Source organism: Varanus komodoensis, unplaced genomic scaffold, assembly GCF_004798865.1.
Source record: "Varanus komodoensis strain SLA01 unplaced genomic scaffold, ASM479886v1 scaffold84, whole genome shotgun sequence".
Classification (NCBI taxonomy): Eukaryota; Metazoa; Chordata; class Lepidosauria; order Squamata; family Varanidae; genus Varanus; species Varanus komodoensis.
Window position 1 is genome coordinate 2,240,566 of NW_025336531.1, and position 25,094 is coordinate 2,265,659.

At 50.7% G+C, this 25,094-nt stretch overlaps 1 protein-coding gene across 1 annotated transcript; it reads right to left on the reverse strand.

Annotated features, from left to right (window-relative positions):
* Positions 1-13,050: 13,050 nt before the first annotated feature.
* On the reverse strand, positions 13,051-23,899 carry LOC123036914 (chromobox protein homolog 2-like). The gene is made up of 5 exons (XM_044456443.1): positions 23,655-23,899; positions 23,488-23,531; positions 22,206-22,271; positions 16,002-16,071; positions 13,051-15,478 (listed from the first exon to the last, which is right to left on the reverse strand). Exons 1-5 carry the CDS (start codon positions 23,724-23,726, stop codon positions 14,108-14,110), a joined length of 1,623 nt encoding a protein of 540 aa, XP_044312378.1. The 5' UTR covers positions 23,727-23,899; the 3' UTR covers positions 13,051-14,107.
* Between the last annotated feature and the right edge of the window lie 1,195 nt (positions 23,900-25,094).

The window sequence follows — 25,094 nt, forward strand, 5'->3', positions numbered from 1 at the left end:
TGGGCATTTTGTTTAGACTGTTCTGAGGAAATAAGTCAGGTTCTTGTTTTCTGCTCTCCCTTATGAAATTAAGACAATATTTTAAATTTCAGCCAATTCCAAGGATTTATGTAACAAACTGCAGATGTGTTCTTACATGGGGTGGGGGAGGGGGAGGGGGAGGAGATGTTTGCCAGCATATTATGTTGACAAAAGTCTCTAGTCCTGTTACAGAGGCTGGAGGGTGGGTGGGGGAGATGGAGAGGGTAGAGGCCAGGAGGAATTCCTCTTTGGTTGGAATAAACTGTAAGTGCTGTCCCTACCTCCTCAGGTGTTAAGGGTGGTTACACCGCCTAGGATGTGTGTTTCTAGACACACGCACATTGCTATATAAAAGCTAGACAAATGTGGGTGTATATGTGTATGTACATAGTTACATATATTGAATGTATGTGAGTGTGAGTTATTTAATTCTCTTTAAGATTTGTAAAAAGAAAAAATCCTATAACCATTCATCTGGCCTAACAGTCTCAGAAGTGAAGCTTAAGTAGGTGTCTTCTGCCAATGTTGAATGTCTAACACAGTACCTGCTTTTTATGTGAATTGAAAATATATCTAATACTTTGTAAATAGAGACTTGACTTTGTTTTGTTTGTTGCTTGGCGAGGTGGGAAGGTGCCACATTTTCCGTACAGAGGGCATTTCTTGATGTGACTGCTAGAGAGCCTTGAGAGGGGAAAGGAGAAGAAAGAGAACTGGCTCTCCTAGCTCAGCAGCCCCTCAGTTTCTTGGAGGGCTGTGCTGGGTTCCATGTCCTAAGCGAGAAATGTTTAAATCAGGAGTGAGAGGTGGGGAGAGATGCCGTGACCACGGGCTGGTGCTGGCACCAGCCTCTCAACCCAGTGAGCTCTCTCTGCTCAAGCACGTTTGGGAGCAGTAGCGTGGGGAGATCCTGTTACCAGGCCATGAACTGAAACCGAAAAAGAAAATTCTCCAGAAGGAGTGGTTGCTTTGTTCCACTTTCCTATTATTGGCCTACCTTTTTGTTTGTCACATTAGCTCTGGTTCAAAACTTTCCTCCTCCTCCATTTCAAGTCTGGGATCAAGAGGTCTGAAGAAACCAGAGGTTAAACAAGAGCTCTTTTTGCCCATTTATCACTTCATCCAGTGAGCATCGTCATGCACAAGCCAATCCAGGCTCTCTTATTTTCAGATTGCTAATTTGTTCTAGCAGGTCAGGCTAGCCAGGGAATCAAGCAGTAACTCAGTCTGATGGTTCCCACTGGTTTCAAGGGGATGGTATAAAATAAGCATTTTATACGAACTTTCACCATAAGTGAAGCTGCTCTGTTACACACATATTCCTGGAAATAAATTCTGTTGAACTCAAGGCGTAGGATCAAGTGGTATATTACTAGGCATATTACCAATGGAGGTGTAGTGTGAGATCACAACAGCAGGTGCTCTGAACCCAACAAAAACTCACAAATTGTAAGGAAGTTTCCTCTATTTGACACTTGCTTTCAGTACTGTCTTCCCCAGAAGAGAAGCTGAATTGCCAGTCTTTTTACTACACAATTAAAAAGGAAGGAATGGGCCAGGAAAGCAGAGAGCTGTCAATGCATTCATGACTGTGGGCTGAAGTGGGACACAGCATAGTCTGGTCTGGTCCTTTGGGATGGGCTGCATTTTGTTTTGGCTTAGGACCTCTTGTCAATGCTAGAAAACCAAGGTTAGCTGTTATGATAAGGACAGTGAAACCAGATTAATTTTTCTCACGGGAATGAGAGTGAAGGAACATTTCCTTGACTTCAAGAGCACCCCTCCACCGGCTCCTCTTGCATTGATGTTGTGAGCATACTTTGCTTGCAGTTCCAGGAACTAATGAACAGCTTATTTTCAAACATTCTGTACCACTTTCCCAGCACCTTCTCAGGTCTTAGCTACAGTGTCTCACCCTGAAAGAGAGTAACTGTGGAGTATCCATAACTGTGTACATCCATTGTGGGAGGCTGCATAGTAAAGGACATAAATCAACCAACCAACCAGCGACCTCGGCAGCACACCTGGTCTGAAACAAGACTGAATTTGTATCCCATCCTTCCTCCCATACATGTTCCCAACAACCACATCAGGTAGGTTAGGCTGAGGATTGGAATCTGAACCTCCCGGTCCAAGTCGCATACTCTCGGAGAGCCTTGCACAGCTGGGGGCCCACAAGAGTACTAGGTAACTCCCCTAATGCCCCAGCCATCATGGTGATTGGCCATCCTTCAGGCAAGTGGACGTGCCTTCATCAACACCTTCCTTAATTCCGGGTGAAATCGAGGAAGTGATCTGGAGTAAAGTAGATGGAATTACAGCTGATTTACCATGGGATGAAAGAAGGAAAACAGACAGCTAACGGGCTCGTGTATCCACATTACAAAGCCAGGCTGAATTTCACAAAGAAAACTCTTTTGGAATGATTCGCATTTGGAATGCCAGAGAAATCCAGGCATCTCCAGCTCACTTTAAAATAGGAAAAAGAAATGAACCACAGATTTGGAGGCAGTGATTAGAAACTGTCTTTGCCGATTTGTTTGGCCCTCCTGTGCGCCCCCCCCCCCCCATATTCCCAGTCTGGCATCAAGCGCCTTAGACCCAACTTCCTGCCTAAGCGCCTTCACGTTGTGAAAGAAGGAGAGAAGAGATAGAATAACTGTGTCTGTCAGGAAAGGCAAGGCGTGTTTTGGCTGGAAAGTTCTCCCTTCCCCAGACACTGCGATTCTCTAATTATTGTTGTTACGGTGTGTTTTCATTTTGCTGTGTGTCATCAACCAGGCAATTGGCGAGTCCAGAAACAGTGGTTGGGTTGCGGTCTTGGAAGGGAACAGCCAGACTGTCCCGGGGCAGCGAGAATTGCCCCTTCGGACCAAATTCGAGAGCAAATGACCACCCGGAGAGCAACGCGTGGTGGTGCTGAGGGCATTGGAGAACGGGGTGACGATTGAAACCAGTTCTCTGCACATGCTCCGGGAATTGGTTTGTTCGAAGTGAGAGCTGGACAACAGTTTTGTTGCCGCTCTAGCCATACCGAAGGGCGGATGGGGACTGTTGGCTGTGCGCTTCACAACTGAAGCGATATGCGGGGTCATCTAAAGAGGTTGCCATAAGATCGCCAAGTCCAGGCGCTAAAGTCTCCTTCCCACCTGCAGCGCCGCCTGACCGCTCCGGAGGCTCAAGTCCCCCATCCTATACGTTACTCAGGGGTCGGCTTCCCCCACGGCAAGGAGCCCAGGGGGCTTTCAGGGTCTCCCTCCCCTCAGATTTGCCTCCACAGGAACCCTGCGATGGCCGGGAGGGGACCGGCGCCGCCTCTCCCAAGATCCTGCGCAGCAGCCCGGCCGCGTCGCCCAGGGAGGTCGGGGTGCCGTCCGAAGAAGGCGGGGCGGAGCCGGGAGTTTCCTCCCTGGTCCTGCTCGGGAACTCGCTCCGCAGCCCCCTTGGAAGAGACCCGTTGCTGCAAGGACGTGGGGGCGGGAGGAGGAAAGTGAAAGAGGAGTACCTGGCCGCTTCGGGGACTGTGCGGCACCCAGGTGCAGGCAGCAGGGTGCCTTGCGTCGCTTTTCCAACGGGGAGCCAGGCGCCTGCAGGGCGCGCGAAAGCAACTCTCGAGGAGCCTCGCCGTGCTCGGTGCTGCCTAATCCGAAGCCAGTCCGCATCGATTCGCAGCCTCACTGGGTTGTTCGCGAGAAGCCAGGCTCTGGAGCACAGGCCGGCCGAAAGAAGATCGCTGCTCTACAGGAAGGAGGAAGGGGCAGCTGCTTCCCAACCTCCCTGGCTGTGCGGGCGGCCGGGGAGACCGCGCGACTCCTCGGCGAAGAAGACCAGGGGCCCGCACGTCGTTGCTCGGACTGCTGCTTCGTCTCCTGCTGGTGGGGCTGGACAGAGCGGGCAGGATCCGGGCCGGGTGCTGAGAGGAGCCCCCGCCTCCGCATCCAGCGCTTGCTGTGAAAGAAAGAAAGCGCGGCTGAAATTGACCCGAAAGGTGGCGCGGCGCGTTTCCTGCAGGCCTCCGCTCCGCCCGGCTCCGGGGAGGACGCCCGGCAGAGCCCCGCGCCCGTCCAGGCGGACGGGCTTTCCAGCGCCCAGCGGGCGTCGCACAACGAGATCCTCGGCCTGGTCCACGCCTTGCGTGGCGCTCTGCCCCGCTCGCTGGGCTCTGCCGGGCAGCGATCGCCGCATCCCAACCCGCCCCCAGCCGCTTGGAGTAGATCCGTGCAAATGAGCGGCACTTGAGTTAAACAAACACTGAGCGACGGCCGCGGCGTTAGGCCGCGGCGGAGCAGCCTGCCCCAAACTGCGGGCCGCAGAGGTGGTGGCCGGCCACCCCGTCGCTCCCAGTCGCGGCCACTGGCCATGTGCGCTGGGGCTGCCGGAGCTCCGTCTCCGCCGGGTTGTCTGCAGCTGGAGGGGTCCGCGGGGCACAGGAAGCGCTCGGTGCCCCTGGTCGCCGGAGGGTGTCCGCTCACTTGCTTCGCCTGGGCACCCGCTGTGCCTGTCAGCGTCGCCGCTCTCTTGAGGACTGCACCCCAAGTGTGCTCCGTCCCTCCTGCGAGGCGAGGGGCTACGAGGCGCTCCGTCGCAACCAGAGCCGTCACTCCTCACAAAGCGCTTCCCGCGCTATTAGACCCCACGCCAGCTGCGCCACTGCCCATCAAGCATCGTCCCCCAGTCCTGCAGCCCCGGGATTCTTCCATTCCTGCAGGGCTTTTTCAGTGGTGGCTCCCAGCCAGTAGAATGATCTTTAAGATGGGAAGGTTTTTATAACCGTCTCGTTGATTACTTTTTGCAAGACCTCTTGTAAACAACGCGCTCACACAAGCACTCAGGAATCAGGGGGCTTATGACTTTCCTGCTTCGTGAATAAAAACTGGTGTTGAGGTGAGTTTTTAGATCCTGCTGCTTTTCCGCTCTTTGACTGGAGCTCCTCGGTTTTCATTGGCTATTTATATCGTGGGCTTTTATTCTTTGTAAGGCGCTTTAAAAACACGGGAAAGCGACTAAATAAGCAAACGCCACAAACGTTGAGTGATAAGAACTGCAGGGATGAACTAACCCTCCGTTTCACCTTTCCCTAGTTGCTTCCTTCAGGTTTTCGAGTTCCAGCTTCCAGGTTTTCAAAAACGGCAGGGATGGTTAACCAGCCATTTCCCTCGCTGTCCAGGAATCCTTGGCTTATTCAAATTCTTAATTTCCCCAGTTCTGTCCAGGGATACCCGCCCCCCCTCGCCCACACGGAACGAGGCAAGAAGCCGACATTTCTTAAGCCCCAGAAACGTGCCTCTCCTCCTGGCCGCTGTCGGGGCAGAAGCGCAGTGAGAGCCAGACTAGGTCTGGGCCCCTTCCGTGCTATCTCCGTCCAAGCTGGCAGCAGACGCAATCAGAAGCACTCGACGCATCAGGCGTCCCGGGGCTCTTTCCTCTTTCTGTGCTGGATGGGCCAGAACTGCCCTTCCGGGCGGCATCACTGAAGCGCTAACGAAGGTGGGCAAGCGGCTATTGCAACGTCCAACACGGACTTGAGCGAGGGAGACATGGCTGGAAGGGGTGGGGCTGCATGGACGGAGCAGCAACAGAATGCAGCCCTGCCAAGCCCTCTTGGCGGACCAGGGCCGGCTTAGATGAAGCCTCCGGGTTCCGTTCCAGGGGAACGGGCCGGGGATGGACGCGCTCTCCGGGGAACTTTCCGAGCACATGGACCCCGCCCGCCCGGCCAAGGAGGGCGAAAGCGCGGCGGCGAGGCGGCGACGTGAGCAGGCTGAGTGCGGCCGAGGCCGGGGGTGAGCGAGGAGCCCAGGTTCGGCGGGCGAGCGCGGACGGGGGCCGATCCGTCCAGGGGGAGCAGCCGGGGAGCCGCGGGAGGGCCGGCGCTTCTCCGCGAGGGACGTGGGTGCGGCGCCCGCGCTCGTCGGGACCGAGCGGGAGACGCCTCCTCGGCGCGGCGCAGCCCCGCGGGGGCGGCTGCGCGGGCTCTGCGCGGCCCTTCGGCGCTGGAGGGGTCCGGGCGCGGGGCAGGGGCACGGGGGAGCCGTGATTTCTCTCGGCAGTGGCGAAATCGAGTCGCCTGTGGAGGTCGCGCTCATTGTCAAACCCGTTCAAGGCAGAGAGCACCTCGTCTTCGGTGAGTCGACTCCAGTCTCCGTACATCTCCTGGAGCCATACAACAGGCGTCAATTGTTCGCACGAATAAAAACCACAGTAAACAAAAGGATCCGTATTTATTGTCTTCGTTCTTTAGAAAGCACCGTGTAGTCCCGCACCTAGACGCTGGCTCAAGATTGCAATCTGAATGATCCCTCAGACAACCCACTGGACCACGCCACCAGGGTGCACTTTGGGAGGCCAGGTCACTCTGCCCCGCGTTTTTAGGAAATTCAGAGCTTCGCTCTCCCGGTGAGGGTTTGGAAGCTCTCGCTTTGCTTAGGACACCTACAAGCCACGCGATGAAACAGCGACCTCTAGCTGCATAGGGAGAATCGGGGGAAGAGCCTTCCTCTTCCCACCCCAGCGAGATCCTTACGGCCCCAGGAGAGTTGTGGGCAACAAGTGTTTTCTGAAGTTTTCCTCCCTGTAAGAGGGACAAGGGAGCAGGAAGTACAGCTCTCTAGGTCCATCTCTTCATTGTCATTAGCGCCTCTGTAGACATCAATTAGTCCAGCAATCTGAAGGGTTGCAGTTGCTTAAAATGGATGTGAGAATCTGTGTGTGCCAGTGCGTGGGAAGAACAGCAGGGAGAAAAATGTGCGATTCCCCCAGGCCTCCCTCCGTCTGTCTGTCTGTCTCTCTCTCTCTCTCTCTCTCTCACGGCAACACTGTTGAGAAACTACTACCATAGTCATCTATCAATAAACTCAGACCACTGCAGCCCATGTCCTGCTTTACGGCCACAAGCTCCAGGTGAAGCAGAAGGAAAGAAGAGATAAAATTGTAACCATGTGTTGGACCAACTGGTCGCTTGCAACCCAGAGAAATCTCATGCCCACATTCAGCATAGGGACACACTAGACCACTGTTGGAACATTTTCCACACTGCACCAGCCCGTGCAGCCAAGGGAAGCCATGGTGAGAAGCAAACAGGTCTGCAAAATTTGCCCACAGACAAGCTGGAATAGGTGTGTTGTACATTTGGAAGGATACATAAAACAAATTGTGGACCCTAACATAGTGTGAAGGCATTGGTCAAAAGCTACAGGTGCCTGTTGTCAGCAAAGTTTTAGATTCAGAGTTTGAGCTTTGTTTTTTCACCTTGGCTATTGCATCTTCATGCCCAGGAAAATGACTAATAGCCCTTCACTCTTGTCAATTTTGGAACCAGTCATAAAAGTTAACTGGGATAATAAGCCAGTGGAAGGACAGTGATGGCATTCTAAACAGTTCTTACATTTTATGCAAAGTGTTAAGAGGATCTGCCACAGAATATGGCAGGGACTTGAGAAATCTACCTTCACTACCTGTGCACTTAGCTCCAGCTTGATTAAGGGTTAGGTTAAGGAAATGAAAGTGCATCCGGTCGCTGTTGACCAAAATGCCCTGACTTGTTCCTCAGGCCTCTGATAAGGTTACTTAAATAAAGCCAGGGGGGTTCTCCTACTTTTAAAACTGTCTAATACATTCTAACTTTTCCTAGGCAACGGCTCTCTCGTACACTACTCTTTCGGAATGGTGTAAGGAAGCCACATGGTGGGGCACGAGGAGGCAGTGAGCAGGCCAGGAAGGTTTAAGTAAGAACACTTCTTGCTAGAACAAATGGCAGTACAAGCGCATAAGCGGTCATGAACCCAAAACAGTGCGCTTCAACATGAACACGTCTATATTCAGCTCTAGCTGCATGACATGGGGTTGTAGTACTACTGCCGATAAAAGATAACATCCAGTTTTAAAAACTTGGGAAAAGCTCTTCAGAAACTGTATTTTCCATGGCTTGGTTCCTGGTTTAGTTTAACCACTGCAACAGCTCCCCTACCCAGTTCTTGGACCAGCTGGACCAAGGCTTAAACTAGGCTTCAAGCAAGCCTGTGTGAGGGGCAGGCACAAGCACAGCTTTGTAACTTGTTTTGACAGAACAGTAGTTGAATGCACGGATGCTTTGGGAGGTGGTGTGGAAAGCACTCCGTTCCTATCCCTGCTGGATGGTTTCTTCTAGAGAACCCTGTGAGTGTGGTACGTAAGGCATTACATTGTGGGCAGGTCCCGTAATGTATAACGAGAAGCCTTATGTGCAAGATGTTTCTCAAGACTTCTCGATGAGTACATGGTGTCCATTATTTTCCTTTTCTTCTGTGCTTCTATTGAAGCAAAAGGTGATAAGCTCTTTTTGATACAGGCTATAAGGATAATTGAAATATTCGTCTTAGGCTGAAATCCAATACACATTTACCTGGGAATAAGCCCAACTAAACTCAAACTTATTTCAGAGTGAAAAGGTACAGATTGCATTACTGGAGACTGTTCCTATACACACTATTTTAATGCTCTGATACCTTCGATTAATTTTGAAAGCGAGAGCAAGCGACAGAGAGCGCTACCAGAGTACAACAGCATACACTGCATGAGCTGAAAAGTTAAAAAAATATTTATTGATACTAAAACAATGAATTGAGAGTTATACAAAATTGTCCAGCATACCATCTTCTAGGAGTTCTTTTAACCTGCAAAATAAATTAAAAAAACAACTGAAATGAACAGCTTAGGAATCTAAACTAGTGTTAATGGCAAAGGAATATTGGAAGATAGACATCACACAAGAGAAGCAAGCAAGCCAGGGTCAAGCAAACAAACCCCCAAATGCAGCAGTGAGCCCACAGCGAGATCAATGGGCAGACATTGCTTTCAGCCTTGTTTAATATTCTGGCTGGAAAGTCTGTCCCACTCTAACAAAGAAGCTACGCTTTCCCAGGATAATAACATCTCCAACTTTTGTTCTCATAGTATAAAAGCAAAGAAACAGCTCTAGTTTAAAGCAAGTAGAAAATGTCATACACAAAACTATTTGGCTTTTTAAAAATTATACACACAGTGATTGACACACATTACAAGAAGCACCGAAACAATTCTTACAAGTTTCCTGCTTGTGAAAGCCATTTCTTCTGAATTCAAAACAAAGTACGGCAACATTAGTGAAGCACCAGAACACTGCAATATAAATTGTGTGTGTGTGTGTCAGTTTGTGTGCTGTTGGTATTGTAGATATTACTTTTAAGCAAGTGGACTAAAACTGAGCACTTCTTCCAGTTAATGTGAAAGAGGAACTTAAGTATTCAAGGACAATGTACTAATATCCATTTGATATACAAACACAGGCGCACTATTCAGTTAATTAAAAAAAACCTGTTCAAAATGTGAGAAAAGTAGCAACAGAACTTTAAACAGCAGTTTGCCACACAACTAAAACACACTCAAACACGTAGCAGCAAACTTAAACAAATATAGAAAGGTAGATTTTGAATACTAACTTTGTGAACCAGTAAACTTGGTTAGCACCAGTCTGAACTATCTGCCCACAACGGATTAAATTTACAATGAGTTTGAGTGCACAGTTTGCCTCTGAAATGCTAGGGGGTTTTAAAATATTTCATTCACTTGCACATTAAGCAACTTATGGAGTCAACTCAAGTTGTCAGAAGAGTTGATCATCTTACTAGTTAAGATAAGGCGTTTTCAAGATTATAGACTTTGGAATTGAAATAGCTGGTTAACAGAAAGGCACAACATTAGAGCTTCTAAGGGAATAAGAGCAACAGGTCTTCTGGCAAGCTGGGGAATATAAAGAAGCCTGCTTCAAGCAGCACTGACTGAAGAGCAGAGTCGAGAATTGCAAGGAAATCATACTGAGGTTTGAAAAGGACAGGCGTGCCTCTTAGCAAGGGGAAGTCATTGTGCACTAAGAAATAGAGAGGAAGCTTATCTGGAAAAAACAAACAGATGCCTGGCAGAATGGAATATATACTGATTTAAGTTGCAAGGATGCAAGCTCAACACAAGTATATACACACAAGTACGCACACACACTTTACAGCTTGGGCCTGAGAGAGCATGTGTGAAACAAAATGATTTCTGGATAGAGAAAAAACTAGCTTCCATTCCAGAAATCTCAGCTCTATCAACACATCATTTCCCTCTGATGAGCAACAAATCCCATTACAGTGCAATCCTATTTGTGTTTAGTAAAAAAAGCCCCAAAAGTTCCAACATTCCCCAGTCAGAAACCAGTCCAGCACTTGTGAAAGACGATGGCTTCAGTAAAACAGGAGGGTGGGTAGATCAGACAGACAGCTGCCATTTCCATTAGCTGAACGGGTTAATTTAGCATGTGTACCACCATTATGTGAACTCTCTTCCCCTCACTCTGCTCCACAACCTTGGCTCTCCTTAATGGCAGCAAAAGCATCAAACTGCTGCCAGCAAACACACTGTTCCAAAAGGCACATGGCAGAAGTTAAAAGGAATGAAGATTTACAAAGGCTAAATATGTTACAACACTCAATGCACAGCAAAGACAGTGAGGTAGCCGGCACTGCCATCAAATTCCTCCGATCCCTGTCCTATGCTACAAAAGCAGGACCTGCCAATTCTCCAACAAAGAACACAAGCAACTTCAACAGCGTCTTCGAGGATATCCCAACCTGAACTTTGCCAAGAGCTTCCAGATAAATTGGCTGGTGGATGTTCCTGAGTTTTCCAAAAGGAGAACTCATTGGCTGAGCTTAAACTACACAGACTGAAGCAACAACACACTGTCACATTTTGGCACTCAGAAAACGAGATTGCTGCTTTGTTTAGAAGACAGAAGTTTATGTAGCTCTTGGGGACTCTTAATATTAGAGCAAAAAGCAGCAGTAGCCATTAAAAACTTTAGAAAAGGAGAATTAATACACGAGAGGTTCGTGCTCTAATCTACAGGGGGAGTTTAGTAACAAGTGCGATGGGAGGCCGACACAGAAACAGAACAGCTGATGCAAGAACAATGAATGGAGAGGAGCAGAGACCCCTGTGACATGTATCTTTATAAAGACGAAATCCCCTGTTTGATTTCTGAGGCCATCACTGAGAATGCTCTTCATTCAGAAGACGACTTTATGGTCACATTTACAAGCTACATTAGAAGAAGTTACATATTAGCAAGGAAGGCTGTTTACTCTGGGTCAGAGCAAAGTTCCTTGATGCTGTTATTACTAAATGGATACATAGGTCCAGCAATGTGCTCACTCTGGGAGTTCGTAGTTGGATCTCACAAAGCCATTTTGTAGAAAGTTCTGTGAACGGCATGCAGCCATTGCGTGCCACAAGCTCCTGATAATGTCCACTACCTTATTCATCAGGCTGTAAAGCGAAAAGGTGCCTCTGCAAGAGCCAGGAGCACTCTTCACTGTTCTTAAACCATCCACGCACCAGGGGAAATCTGCGCTGCAGTTTTCAACACAGCTGCCTGGATATGCAAAGCCCCTTGCTTTCCACTGAATTTTCTGAGCTAACCAACTTAGGGAAACAGAGATGTTTCTATACCCATTTATGAAGTACAGCAGGGGTTGGTGATCTGGCGCTTTCCTGATGTTTTGGATTATATCTCCCATAGTCCCTAACCACTGGCCATACTGGTGATGGTTAACTGGAGTTATAGTCAAAAACATCTGAAAGACATCAGGCTGCCTACCCATGAAATAGTATCTCCAATTAGCAGAAGTGTAACAGCTTATCTATGATGAATTTGTAGCCTCACTTTTCCTCATCTTTGTTTGGTCTCACAAGGTGGTAGCACAAAGGATACATGACACAAAAGAGAACTGAGCAGGAAAACTGGTAGGCCAAACCACTGAGTTAAAAAAGGCCACAAGGCTTCTAACCTTGTGCCTCAATTATATTTGTAATACTATGACGCATTCTGCAGTTCAAGATGCACGCTTAGCCTGCTCAGTTTTCCGAACCAATGGCCCACGGACATCACCATGTGTCCTGAAATGGCTCTTCGAAATTGCACTGCAATGCTGGCATGACCTTCTATTGTGAAAGCTACACAGAAACTTGGCCTTGTCCAAACGCTATGGCATATCCAGGGTTACAAGGCATTTTTATGACAAACACAGACAGCCCCTGCCTATCCCCGTGTCCCCCTGAGAGCATGCTATAGGTCTGAGGCGCATACTGAAATCCTTGCTCAGTAGAATACAGTCCAGTCCTGACAGAGAGAGACTTGCTTGCCACGTGCCGGCCCAGACACACACAGCTTTTGGCTCACAAGAGCCATTTGCTGTCGGAGAAACTATACAGAGCCACACTCGATACTATTCTGACTCCAGGCAAGTGTAGCGCAATGCAAGTATTGCTCCTAGGGGGCCTCTACCCTGCCCTCTCCGACTTTACGCACTGGGATCCAGGCACAGGTGAGGGCAGAGGCTCCCTTTATAGCAACCAAGGCCATAAGGAGAACATCCGAACTCCATTCTGCGAAGATTAGCAGAATCTGGTCCAGGGATGCAGGACATACATACAGGCCCAGTCATCAACAGGGGAAATGGACAGGAAACAGGGCCTGCTGCTAAAACATTAGCTACATGGAGTATTTTGAAGCTAACTGCCAAGTAATGGTAGAAACCTGGACGGTCTGTTTTCAAAATACTGAGAGACTTCAAGCTCAGCTTGGGCAGCTTTCAGCAGCAGCGCTCCTCCTCCTCTCCCTCCACTCCTCGCATTATGGCCTCAGCGTTGCTTCAGAGAGAACAGCATCACTCCGTGCCGTACTTCAGTGTTCACTCTGTGGCTGTCCTGCGCAGAAAATGGCGTGCAACCTACACATGCATCACCACTGACCACCACTGCATTTTGCTGTATGCTCCCTTGCTGGGCAGCTGCAACTGCCCATGGCAGAATCCCAACATGTGCAGCTGTTTTAGCTGAAAATATGCATGGCGGGGGAGCTTGGCTCTCCAGATGCTGTGGACCCCAGCTTCCATTGGACCCAGTCTGCATGGCCAGTGCTCAGGTATGATGGGCTCTGGAGTCCCAAAATGCCTGGAGGCCACGTTCCCCCAACCCTGATGTAAATGCAAGTTGTTTGACCATTTACACAGAACTGCTTTTCATGTGAAGCTATCTCATCTGCAAAGTATCCCTAAATTACATGGCTGGCATTTAGTGGCATCTGCTGGCATTTAGTGGGTGAAGAAGCAAGCTGTGGCAAAGAGCAGACTTTGTCTGGGGGTTCTCCAAGACTGTTGTTTCTTCCCAGATGGCTTCCTGTACACTAGCTGCAAGCGCTACCAGAGCTCTGGCACATCTGGGGGGCCAATGCTTCACTGAAGCCACTCAGCTGTGCACTCCCAGGAGCACCTGCAGCTTTCAGATCGTGCCCCCTAAGCTCTGAGAACAATAGCCCTTTCTGGACCATCCCCTTCAGCTTCCAAAGCAAGGCAAACTTAAGGAAATGTAAACAATATTATTTCACATGTCCCTTTGCAGAGCTCTTAAAATATTTGTTTTCAAGTTTAGATTGAGTTTCACTATCCTAAAAGCTCCCGAAGGCCGGATCTGGATTGTTTGGTGGAAGAATAAGGAACCACTTTCCTTGGAGAGCACAATGTTATTGTACTACCGGTTTGTTTAAAGGATCCCCACCCCACCCCTGCAAACCCAGTTACTGAGCAACTGGCTACCCAGTTCTTGCCAGTTCAAGCCGTAAAGCTAAGATGTCCAGGTACAGTAAAACCTGGGCGAGTAGCTCCCACTCAACCTCCCTTATACTAGCTGACTTCAAAATCTTCATGAGACCGAGTCCCAAAACCCACCCCTACATACTGGGGTTTTTTTTGGCAGCTGCATAACAACTTGGCTTTCTGAAATTTTACAGGCATCATGGAGTTTCCATAGAACGAGCAGAAGCCCAAAGCTACCATGGCCAACAGTTACAGAATTTCCCAGTGGAGCATTCCTGCTGAATAGGCATACAGCTCATAAAGGGTGGTAGCAGCTGGGTGTTGTTTCCCCTTCTGGCAACCAAGGCAAGAGTCAGGTAGAGCTGATGATGATGAGATGAGATGAGATGAGATGAGATGAGATGAGATGAGATGAGGGGGAATATATGCCCCACAGATTAGTAATGTCTAAGATTAAAAAAGCCAACACTGGTTGGAGATTCCTTGACAGTCACCGTGATCAGGTTTGCTGTCACATCTGTGACAAAGACGTGTTCGATGAGGCTGCGAGTGGGCTTCCAGTCCTGGCTAGTCTGGATGGAGACGGACATGTTCTGGCCTGCCCCGGGGAAAGAAGCAGAATCTCTGTCTGAATCGGAACTAGTCTCTTCATCTCCAGTGCTCATTTCCGACAGGGCTGAAGCCTTGTGATTTTCTGCAGTGGGACATCCTTCCTGTGAACCTGGGGCACCACTTTTTGCTGCCAAATCTCTTTCACCTGTGGCTGCTCTTTGCGATGGCTTCTCACTTTTGCGAGCATCTGCATCTGCTAATAGTGCCCCTGCGTTTGTAGTGTTTGGCCCACTGCCTTTGCTCACACCTGTGCTCGTAACTAGACTGCCGCCGGCGCTTTTGGCCACAGTCCCGCAGCCATGACGAGGAAGGCTGTTCCCACCAGTGGAGCTTGGCCCATTTTTCACACTCTGTAGATTTAAAGCTTGGAGATTGATCTCCTGACTGGAAGCTTGCTGGCTGTTGGGAGAGCCAGCTGGAACCTTGTTGCCGTTGTGCAAGGTCTGCACACCAGCACCATACCCTGTTTTCTGTTCCCCTAATGCACTGCCAGTGGGCCGCTTTGCCACTTTGGACCCTTGCACAGTCAACTCCAGATCGCCAGCACCTTTCTGGTTTTTCAGTTTCAAGTCCAGCCCAAGGCTGCTCTTGCAGGACATGGCTGACTTGAGAGTCAGCCTTCCCACTGCAGCAGCATCTGCCGCACTCTGGTTCTGTGACATCCGACTCATATAATGCACAATGGAGCTTTGCCAGCTGATGCCACAATTTGGGCTTCCAGATGGGGTGTTCTTCACAATACCGGAAAGATTGTCAGTGGTGGAGGCTCCGGAACAAAATCCGCTGAACGCGCCTTGGGCTTCCTTCATGTGGGATTTAAGCATGGCGATGCCCGAACTCTGGGCACTGTGTTGGGGCTGCATCTTGCCCATCAGCTTGGGTCCTCCTCCTCCTCCACCACCTCCCATCTCCTTCTGATTTGTTTTAAGCACCTTTGTTATGTTGACAGTCCTCTTTGCTACTTTCTGCTCAGGAGGCAGAGGTTTCCGCCCTCGCTTCTTCCTAATGGGGTCCTTATTATCTGGCTTAGCAATAAGAATTTGAGCTTTCTTTTGAGGCACTGGATGACTCTCTCTGCTCCGCTGACCTCTCTTTGTCTCCAGGTCACTTTCATCCTCTTCATCAGAAGAGGAAGATGAGGAGGAAGTTGAGGAGGAAGAGCTGCTGGATTTGCTCTTTGGAGGCACCTCAGGTTCCTTTCAAAACAGAGTAAAGAAGAAAACAAAACGGGAATAACATTAGTATGTTCTGTGATGCTGTGAGTGCAGCATTTTAGAAAGCAATCATAAAATTACTCAAACTAGAATAATATGGTGGCTACACAGATTCTAGTTTCTAAGACCTAGTTATAGCACACTGTTAACTTTCTGCCATTATAAGGTTTGGGCACCCTAACAAATTAAGCTTTGGCTAAGGCTTCATTATCTTAAACCAAATGTCAGTGATACTATCTGGACAGCTGCTTACTCTTCAGTACTGAGGCAACTGTTTTCACTTCCATCAGTATGACTCAGTTTCCTGTTTCAGACAGACTTTGATTCTTTATTCTTTTGGTTGCCTACGGGGAACAAACACTGACTCCAGGTGATCAGACACGTCGACCCATTGTGGGAAAACGGCAGACTGTACAAGAGGCAGGTGATGTAAGACATGCATAAGCACCTCCCCCGCCCCAATGTCTCCTGCATAAATCCAGTTTTAGAAGTCAGTATTACTTACGACATTTTTCCGAGGTCTGCCTCTGGGTCGCTTGCCTCTCTTCCGATTCTGCACCTCTTTCTCATGTTCCCTGAAAATGCCAAATAGCAACACAGCCAATTCATCTGTCTCATCTTCTTCCTCACCATACCTTAATTCATTGCACCGTTTACCACATCACACATCTGGTTTTGCAATGTTCCATGGCTGCTTCCCTCTACCCCAGTTTCCTAGCTTCTTCTGTTGCTACTGCATAACATTTACTTCTTTCTATCCCCCTGTGCAATTACAATGCTTTCCCACTACTTTCTGATTCTCTGTGTAAAGAATTAAATATTTTGTTCATTTTTCACCATCTGAAAAGTTTACTCACACTGATTTAAAGAGCTCCTATTTTAAAGAGACCAGTGACATTTTCCTTCTCTTTGGAGTTGCTCTCAATTAAAATCGAGGTCTTTTACATGACCATATCACAGTATTGGGCATCATTTTAAATTATCTGTACCCATTTTGCATGTGCATGCTTAAACCAAATATTTAATAGAAATGGTGTGTGAATGCATACAATAGCCACAAATTTTCTTATAGGCTGCACCCTCCAATGTTCATACTAAATGTAAATGTTTATCAATGCACATCCCACAACATAGTGAAGAATATAATTTCAATTTCACAGATTTTCAGGAACGGTGTCCTGCACCCCAAAAACAGACGATGGATATAGTGAAGTATCAGTAAATAATAACAGTGAAGGACTGCAAGTATCATACTATTTAAGGTACATAATGCTACACATTTGAACTTGAAATCTGAAAGCCCAAGATAAAAGGTGAGGAAGGCAAGCTTTCCTTGAAAGAGGAATGGAAATGTCATGCAGTGTTATTGTCTGGGGAAGTATCTTCCGCACCCAGCAGCAGCAGGGACACCACTGACAAGAGGTGCCCACAGAGAAAATGTGTGGAAATTTTCTATGTTGCAAAGCCTTCAACTATCCTGGAATACACGGCAGGTAAAAAGCACACCGCATCTGCATGCCTACGCACAACTATGCGACTTTTGATGGCATTTGCTCCACCGGAGCTGCTGCTGTGCTACAGTTCTTGGAATGCACTGCGGCTGCAAGAGCTGGTTTTGGTGTTTGCATTCTCAACTATGTATATATTTAAGATTTACAGATGCTGCTCTTAAAAACAACCCACTGCACACTTGGAGACCCCACTGCAGCCCCCCTGGGGGGGGTGACTGCCCACACCCTGCCCTCACCCAGAGGAAGCAACCCCTGCGTGACTACGGCCACGGCACCTGCTCTCCACCGGCCCAGCCAGCAGCACCGTGCCTGCCCCAAGTCCTGAAGGCAGCGTCTGCATCGTCCTCGCTCCTCCCTGTCACTGTCCCGGGGCAGCCAGACAAAGGGGAGGATGAGGCGGCCAGACTGCACTCCACTTCCACAGAGGCCCCTCTGTGCTCCCTGAGCAGGACCCTCCCTGGGACATGGTTCAGAACTCATCTAGGAAGGGAAAAGACTGCTGCCATGCACCCCACAGAAGAGGGCAGGACGCACCGCAAAGGCAGCCATGGAGCCACAGCGGCTCGCCAGAGGGACTAGGGAGCCGAAAGGAAGGCGGTGTGCTTTTCAGCCCCATCAGGGGAAGAGGGGAGGCACTTTCATGCCTGGCAAGGGGTGCACAGCATGCTGGGCCATATTCCCCTTCCCCCAGACCAAGTCCCAGGCACCAGGAGCACGGGAGGAGCCTAGCCATACGGGGGTGCTTACATTTCGGTCACAGCTTCACGCTGGGAAAGGGGAACGGGCTCAGGCTCCCAGGCGGGGCAGCCAGGAGCAGCACTGCCCAGGCCACCGGGACATTTTGCCCCCTCTCTATCCTGCCAGTGCACTGGCGAGCGAGCGAGCGAGCCGGCCTCAACGGTGCTCTTCTGCATCATGCCCCCCTCCAAATCCCACCGCGCTTCATACATCCTGGCAGCAGCAACGGACCCGCTTGTGCATCCCGAGAGGCTTTTCCAGTCACAGCGCGAGGAGTGCAGGAAAGCAGGATGGCCTCAGTCCTGAGCCTGTCGAGACCCTACATGTGTGCCTCACATCACACCCCAAGGTCCAAGAAGGGTGTGGGAAAGGGAGCTGGATCCACTCTTTAGCTGCAAGGAAATGATACAGGCCACGTCCAGGCCTCTCCTCATCCACCTCTGAGGCGGAGGGGATCCTGACAGCAAGGACAGCAGTGCTCCCATGTCTCCGCCTGGAGCTTGACAGACAGCAGCACAGCGTGCATGGAGCCCCTGACGGCCCCAGCAGGAGCCCCTGCACCTCTTGCACGGCCGACTCTCATGCACGCGTGAGCGAGCCTGGAGCAAGGCAGCCAAGCGCTGCAGTGCACCGGCTGGGAGCATCCCGGTCACCAGAGGTGGCCATGCAGCAGGGCCTCCTCATGGCGCACACAGGACTGGGGGTGGGGCAGTCCCCGAATGTGTGGGACAGCAGCCTGTGGAGAGCAAGAAGAGAGTCCGAAGGAGTGAGAAGCACCTGGGCACACACGGATGTGTGTGAGAGGACGGTGCAATGGCGAGATGGGATGCTCGCCCAGGCCTCAGCCTCCTCCCACCCAACCCCATGGAGGAAGACTGCCATGGCTGCGTGGGCCTGCCGTGATCAGCTGTGCAATGGCTGCTTCTTCTGCTGGCTACGACCCCACGAGGCCAAGTGCCACCTCAACCGTTGCCAGCAGCTGAAACGCCCGCAGCGGAGGAGCTGGCCTTTGCCAGCAGGCGGCTTACCTGTTTGTGGGAACGCGAGATGCTCCTGCCTCCAGGAGTGGGAGCAGTGTTAATACAATTCAAAGAAGACACAGTATCCACACACGGTCAAGTGGGCAGGTGGGAACACTGGAGGCATCTAAATTGCAGCACATGTTCCTCATTCACTTCCTTACCTGCATGGAATGTCCTGTCCTGGAAACCTCAGTTATGGAATTGGAGTTTGGTGTTGTGTGGGGGGGCGGTGTTTGGAGTCGCAAGGTGAGGTATTTGTTCTGGTGCTAGGCAGAGGCGTGTGAGCACTGTGCCCAAATCCTCCCGTGTGTTGCGAGTCTGGACTGTTTTGTGCATGGTGCTTTCTTCATAGTTTCCCCATCACCAGAGTTCCCTCTTGGAAGTTTAGAGTGTGCAGAAAGTGCGCTCCAGAAAGACACACCCCTATGTGGCACATCTCGCCTGCTGAGTTAGTCTCTCTGAGGAGGGCTTATGCACTGCTGGTGGTATCATCCCAAAATTCAAGGATGGTTTTTCTCTCCAGTGGGAGGAAACTGTCCTGCACCAGCTCTGGGGTTGCTGCAGACTCCCCACTGACGGGTGTGTGGCTGTGGACTGAAGGCGGACAGGAGGCAGTGAAAGGAGGCTCCTCTCCCATGCAGGCTACAGCTCCACCCTGCTTTCAGCACTGCCACAGGCCTCTTCCTTCGGGCAGAGGATCAGGAGTTCTGCCAGAAGTCCATCTACGGTTCCACTGACACAGCAGGGCTTCCACCAAAGCCTAAAGCACCTCAGCAGGTGCAACTCCGGTACAAGTTTTCACCCTCAGTGCTGCATCATCCTCATCACGGCAGTTGTCACCTTTCACTGTCCCATTTAGTCAAGCAACCAGTGTGCCTGTCCATGGATTCACAGCATTGCACCCACCTCCGATACATTCTAAGAATTTCAAGATGTGCATTCTCTGACTTGAAATTCTTCCTTCCAACAGTGGCCAGATTCTCAAGAGGAAAGCACAGGTAGCACAGCACATCACAGAAATATCTAGTCTAACAGTTAAAGATCTATTTCTGGTGGAAATGGAGACTCAATTCCTAGATCTTCTAGCCTTGGGACATTCTAGTCTCCACCAAAAGACTCAACTTCTGTGAATTTATCTAATGCACCAAATGCTATTCACAGCAGAGGCAATCACATCATGCAGCAAGAAATCCTATGGTTTTGTGAAGTACTCCCCTTTGCCTTCCACCCTGCTACCCATTACTCTCCTGACCCCAATTCTGAAAATGAATCCTTTCTTGACCTTTAGACTTTCCATTTTATTAATGCTGTTCAATAACGAAGTTCATTTTTTTACCACTCTTGACTGCTAAATCTCTATCAAGCCCTAATCTTAACCTTTATTCCAAGGATTAAGCCTTTAGAATTCATAGCTTTCATAAGGATGATTCATCCTCACTAATAATTTTAGATAGTTATTTTTCTTTTACCTTTGCTAGGGCAACCAGAATGACACTGTAATTTGCATACAAGCAGATGCAATTGATCCCTCTTCTGTGAGAGTCTGTGGGGGAAGGTGCCTAACCAAGGCCCAGTAAATCAGATAAAGGGCACACATGGAAGGTTTTGGCCTATAAAAGGTAACAGCAGGCGGAATGTTGAGCTTTCAGCCCCGGGAACTACACAGACCCTGGAAGGAGGAAGCACGGCCACCTATTCAGCCACCATACACATATTACACTACAGAATGCAAATCAGCTTGATGGATTTCCAGAAAGACATGCAGGAAACTAGAGCTGCTGCTCATGATGAGTCTGCCCATCTTTTTTAGAAAGACACACATAGTTTCATCCCTATTCAAACTAGAGGTGTTCATTACCAGACCTCATTGCAAACAAAAACAGAAACAGAGAAAGAAACAGAAGCACAAAGAAAGATGCATCCACTGTGTGTGCTACTTTCTTAGATTTTGAGCACCATGCTTGTGATAATTCCTGTGCATGCTGACTATCAAGGTTCAAAGGCTATACACCGCTACTTTTTTACCCAGTGTGGCAGTGCAGTGCAAGAGCCCCAAGCCACGCATGTCCCTTTCTGCCAGTTTCTCTAGTGATACTCCTGCGGTATGGATTTTGCTTTAACATTTGTCAAGTTCCCTAAGGCTTCCTAACATTGTGCTTCTTTTGTTCTTATTAGATCACAATGAATCCAAAGAACTTGTCACTTTTCCTCTTTGCAATGCTCATTTTTAACTTCTCTGTGGAACCAGTAATGGTTGTTGAAGTGACTGGCAAAGCAAAACTGCTGGCAGCTACTGTGTGATGAGAGGGGGAAACTGCTGCCCTTACCATCAGATACATTGATAACTGTCACACTACCACCCTCAGACCTGGAAAGCAAGGCACAAATCCCCTCTTCATTGTCATGGAACAGCCACTGGCTGGCTGCACCTTGTAAACAGTCTCACTGTCCAGTTAGGTTGGTCTGTTGACACACATTAAGTTGGACTACCATTATGTCTGCCACTCTGTTGCCCAGACCCTCTTGTACAGAAAGTTCCTTCTGGAGCTCTCCGCAGTCTGCTTGATATCTTACTCTCAAGTTTTAGGTCCTCTTAACTATGAATATAGCCATTGGTCCCCACTTCTGCTTGTGAGCGTCCCACTGGGACACCTGGTCAGCCACTGTAGGGGAAAGCATGCTGGGCTAGACAGGCCTTCTACCTGATCGATCGGGACTCTTACTTCCAAAATATCAATGAAGAATCTAAGTGCAACATGGGCATCCAAAGAAGGTACATGCTGGAAGACTTCTGAGCAGGACAGATGTTTTCTTATGCCTTATACTCAGTAGAAACTACTCCCGATATTTTGCCAGACAGCTTCTCTCACCTTAGGTCCCTAGGTAAAGTACACTTCCAAAGAGGATTACCTTTAACAGAAAACATGATTCACCTTAATAAGATTTTATCCTCATACAAAACAAACTGCCAGAAGAAGTGTCTGGAGAGAGACTGCCAACCTCTCAAGATGCTACCTCTCCCCCAAAGTTGTCCTAGTACACATCACAAATTCCAAGTTTGCAACGTTGGACATATACCATGCTCCACTATTTAAGGGCTGCCGTTGACAAAGACACCTTTCATGTTATCTGTGTGCGAGGTTGGTAATGCAGCATAGAAAGCAGAAAGGAGACTTTAAAACGAAGCCTACAAAAAAGTCCATACAGAAATAAACACTGCTGTACATTTGAGTCTACAGAGGCCACTAAACAAGAGGAACCTTTTAAACCCTTCATAGTTAGGTATCAAGGAAGGGCTAACTGAGGACTGTATTTCAGGGGAACAATGAATACACAATGGTCTACTCTGTATTCTGTTTCCATAATCCCAGCTGGCCTGCCTAGAGGAACACCCTCCCCTCCCCTCCCTCCTCTCACCAAGGTTTGCAGCTTACTCACTTCTTCTGAAAGGCCAGGAGAAGCCTGGGATCGAGAATGTTCTCTTCAGGTTCCCAGCTGTTGTGCCTAGAAAGAGTAACAGGTCATTGAACACACTCTGTTTTCTTGTAAGCCATTAGCTTAAATTAGAAGCTATCGGAAATTGTTACTCTGAAGCAAAGTACGTCCAATTTTTCCAACAGATTCTACATACTAGCAGTACAGCTTCATTAGTGATACCTCTCAGTAATTTACACCTCATCCGCTCAAAAATGAACGTCAGCTTCAGTTTTGGGAGAAAAAAACTGGGAGGCAGCGGCATCCTAGAACTGTGCATAACTAATTGGGGCGCAAGTCGACTGCCTTGGGCAGGGCAGGTTCCACGGGCTTGATGGAAAAGACACAGGAGGGGATGAGCAAAGGAGCGCTCGCCTACGAGGGAAGACCTCTGCGGACCCGCGAGCGAGCGAACGCGCAAAAACAAAGGCAGGCAGCCGCACCGGTCAGTGGGTGCCTGGGGAGGGTCGTGCGTTTCGGGGAGCAAGAGGGGCGGCCTCCCACGAACTGGATGAAGCAGGATCTGGGCTGCAGGAGCAGCTGGCAGCGGGGTAAACAGGGAAGCGCCCTCGCGGGCTGACAGCACGCCCCGTGCCGCGTCCCCTCTGCCAGAGGGAGAGGCGCATCCAGCGAGGGCTCAGGTTTCAGCGGGGGTCCGCGGGCGAGCAGGGCAAGTCCTGCGCACCGCAGCCCGCCCGCTCCGGGCAGAGCTGCTCCCCGGATGACCCCGCCGCGAGAAGGGGCACGAGGCTGGCCCGAGCACGGCGGAGCCGCGTGTTCCGCGGCCGGAGCCGCGCAACACATGGGAGCGAGCGGCGACCCGGGCCGGGAGTTGGTGTGACGCCGGGCGGCGAGCGAGCGGGAAGGCACAAATCGCTCGTAAACAAAAGAAAGTCCAGCGGGAGGAAGCGCCGCTCTCCCACCCCGCCGCCCTCCGCGACGGGGAGCAACGCACGCACTCTCGGCCAGGCAGAGCGAAAGTAACTTCCGCGCGTCTCGGAGCGCCCCCGACCCATCGGAGTGCGGGGAGCCCGCTGGCCCGATTCCCTCGCCGCCCCCCAGGCCCACGAGCGCCTCGCCGCCGCAGCCCGCGCCCGAGCCCCCCGCCCGGTCCTGCTCGCCCACAACTCCTCGATCGCCTGGGCCCAGCACCTCGGAGCCTCCGAGCCCCAAGCCACGCCCCGGGAGCCCCTTCAGCCCAACGGCTGGCCGGCGCTCAGCTGCTGCCTTCATTGTCCGCACTCACTTGGAAGACCAGCCTCTCCACTTCACCAAATACTCCAGCTTGCCCTGCGGAGGGGGAGGGAGAGAGGGGGAGAGAGAGAGAGAGAGGGCGGCGGGTGAGCGGCAGGCGAGGCGGAGGCGGCTGCCCGCGGCCGGCTTGCTGGCTCGCTCGCCCGCCCGCCCGCCCACCTTGCGGAGCCGCTTGCTGAGGATGCACTCGGCGGCGAAGACCTGCTCCCCCACGCTGCTCAGCTCCTCCATGGCGCCGGCTGGCGCGGCTCGGCTCCCTTCTGCGCCTTCTCCGCCTCTTCTTCCTCCTCCTCTGACTTGCTCGTAGCGGAGCCAGTGTTGTGCCTGCACCAGGCGAGAAGCCCCGGGAGCGCGCGCCCCTCCACGGCCGCCGCCGCCGCCGTCCTCCCTCAGTGAGGAGGAGGAGGAGGAGGAAGCAGGAAGCGCGCGCGCCCGCCCGCCCCGCCGCCCCTCGCCACCCTTCCCTTTGCTTCTGGCGCACACAATGCAGCGCGCGCGCCACCGACTCCGCCTTCCCACGCCCAGCTCAGGGGCTCCCCAAATTCCCAGGGAGCCAATGAGCACAGCGAAGGCGGGGCCTGGCGGCTTCTGGCGGAGAAAGGGAGCCGAGCTGCCGCTATTGTCTCGCGCGGCGTAGGCTGCCCCCCGGGAGCGGCGCGGCGAGGCGGGTCGCGGCTCGGCTGCGCCGCTCCAGCGCTCGGGGGAGACGGCCGCGCCGCCCGGGCTTGCGCCGCGCGGTCCGGGCGCTCTCGGGCGCGCCGCGCGCTCCGCGGGCGGGCGGGCGGACGCCTCCCCGGAGAAAGTGCCGCCGCGGCGACTTGGGCGCAAGCTTGGCTCGAAGTTGGAATTCGTTCTGGAGCCGTTCGGAATAAGGCACCGTCCTTCTCCGCAGTTTGGGGCGCTCCGCCAGACCCACGAACTTCACGTTTTTCAGCCGGCCCGTTAATTCGGAGAACAGCTCTCTTCTTGACTCGGCTTGGAGGAGTGCCTCGAAAAAGTGATAAGATTCAACCTCGTTATCGGCCTTTTTTGCAAAATCATTAGGTGCATCCATTCGGAAGGATAGAGCACAAAGAATCACATCCATTCCTCGCGGAATCAGGTGCAGATCGATGGCATCATATGCATTGATTTTAAATGTTCACAAAATAAAAGCAGGAACAAACCCAACGAGTTTCCTAACGCGTTTTGGATTTAAATATTTGAAAAACGGAGATGAGAAAGGAAGGCAAGAGAAAACTAGCGCATTGGTAGGAAACTAAGACACCGCATTTAAGAGTGTGAGGAGACTCGGGAAATGTCTTGCTTCAGTTCTCTAGATCATCTTCAGGACATCTCGTAGGCCAGTCCTTAGTCTGCCCCCCCATCCACAATTTGCAACATGGAATAAGAACACTGGACTCCTTACAGGATTGTTGCAAAGTGGTCCATGTTTGAGAAGCTTCTCAACCTACCACTGTATACACATAAAGGGCATTATTGCATTGTAACAGAGGGCTAGAGCTACAGGACGGGGGCAAGCCCTAAACCCCAGGAAAAGGAAAAATGCGCCCATCTACCTGGATGCTTCACTCCATGTAGAACAAGTTCCATGCTCTA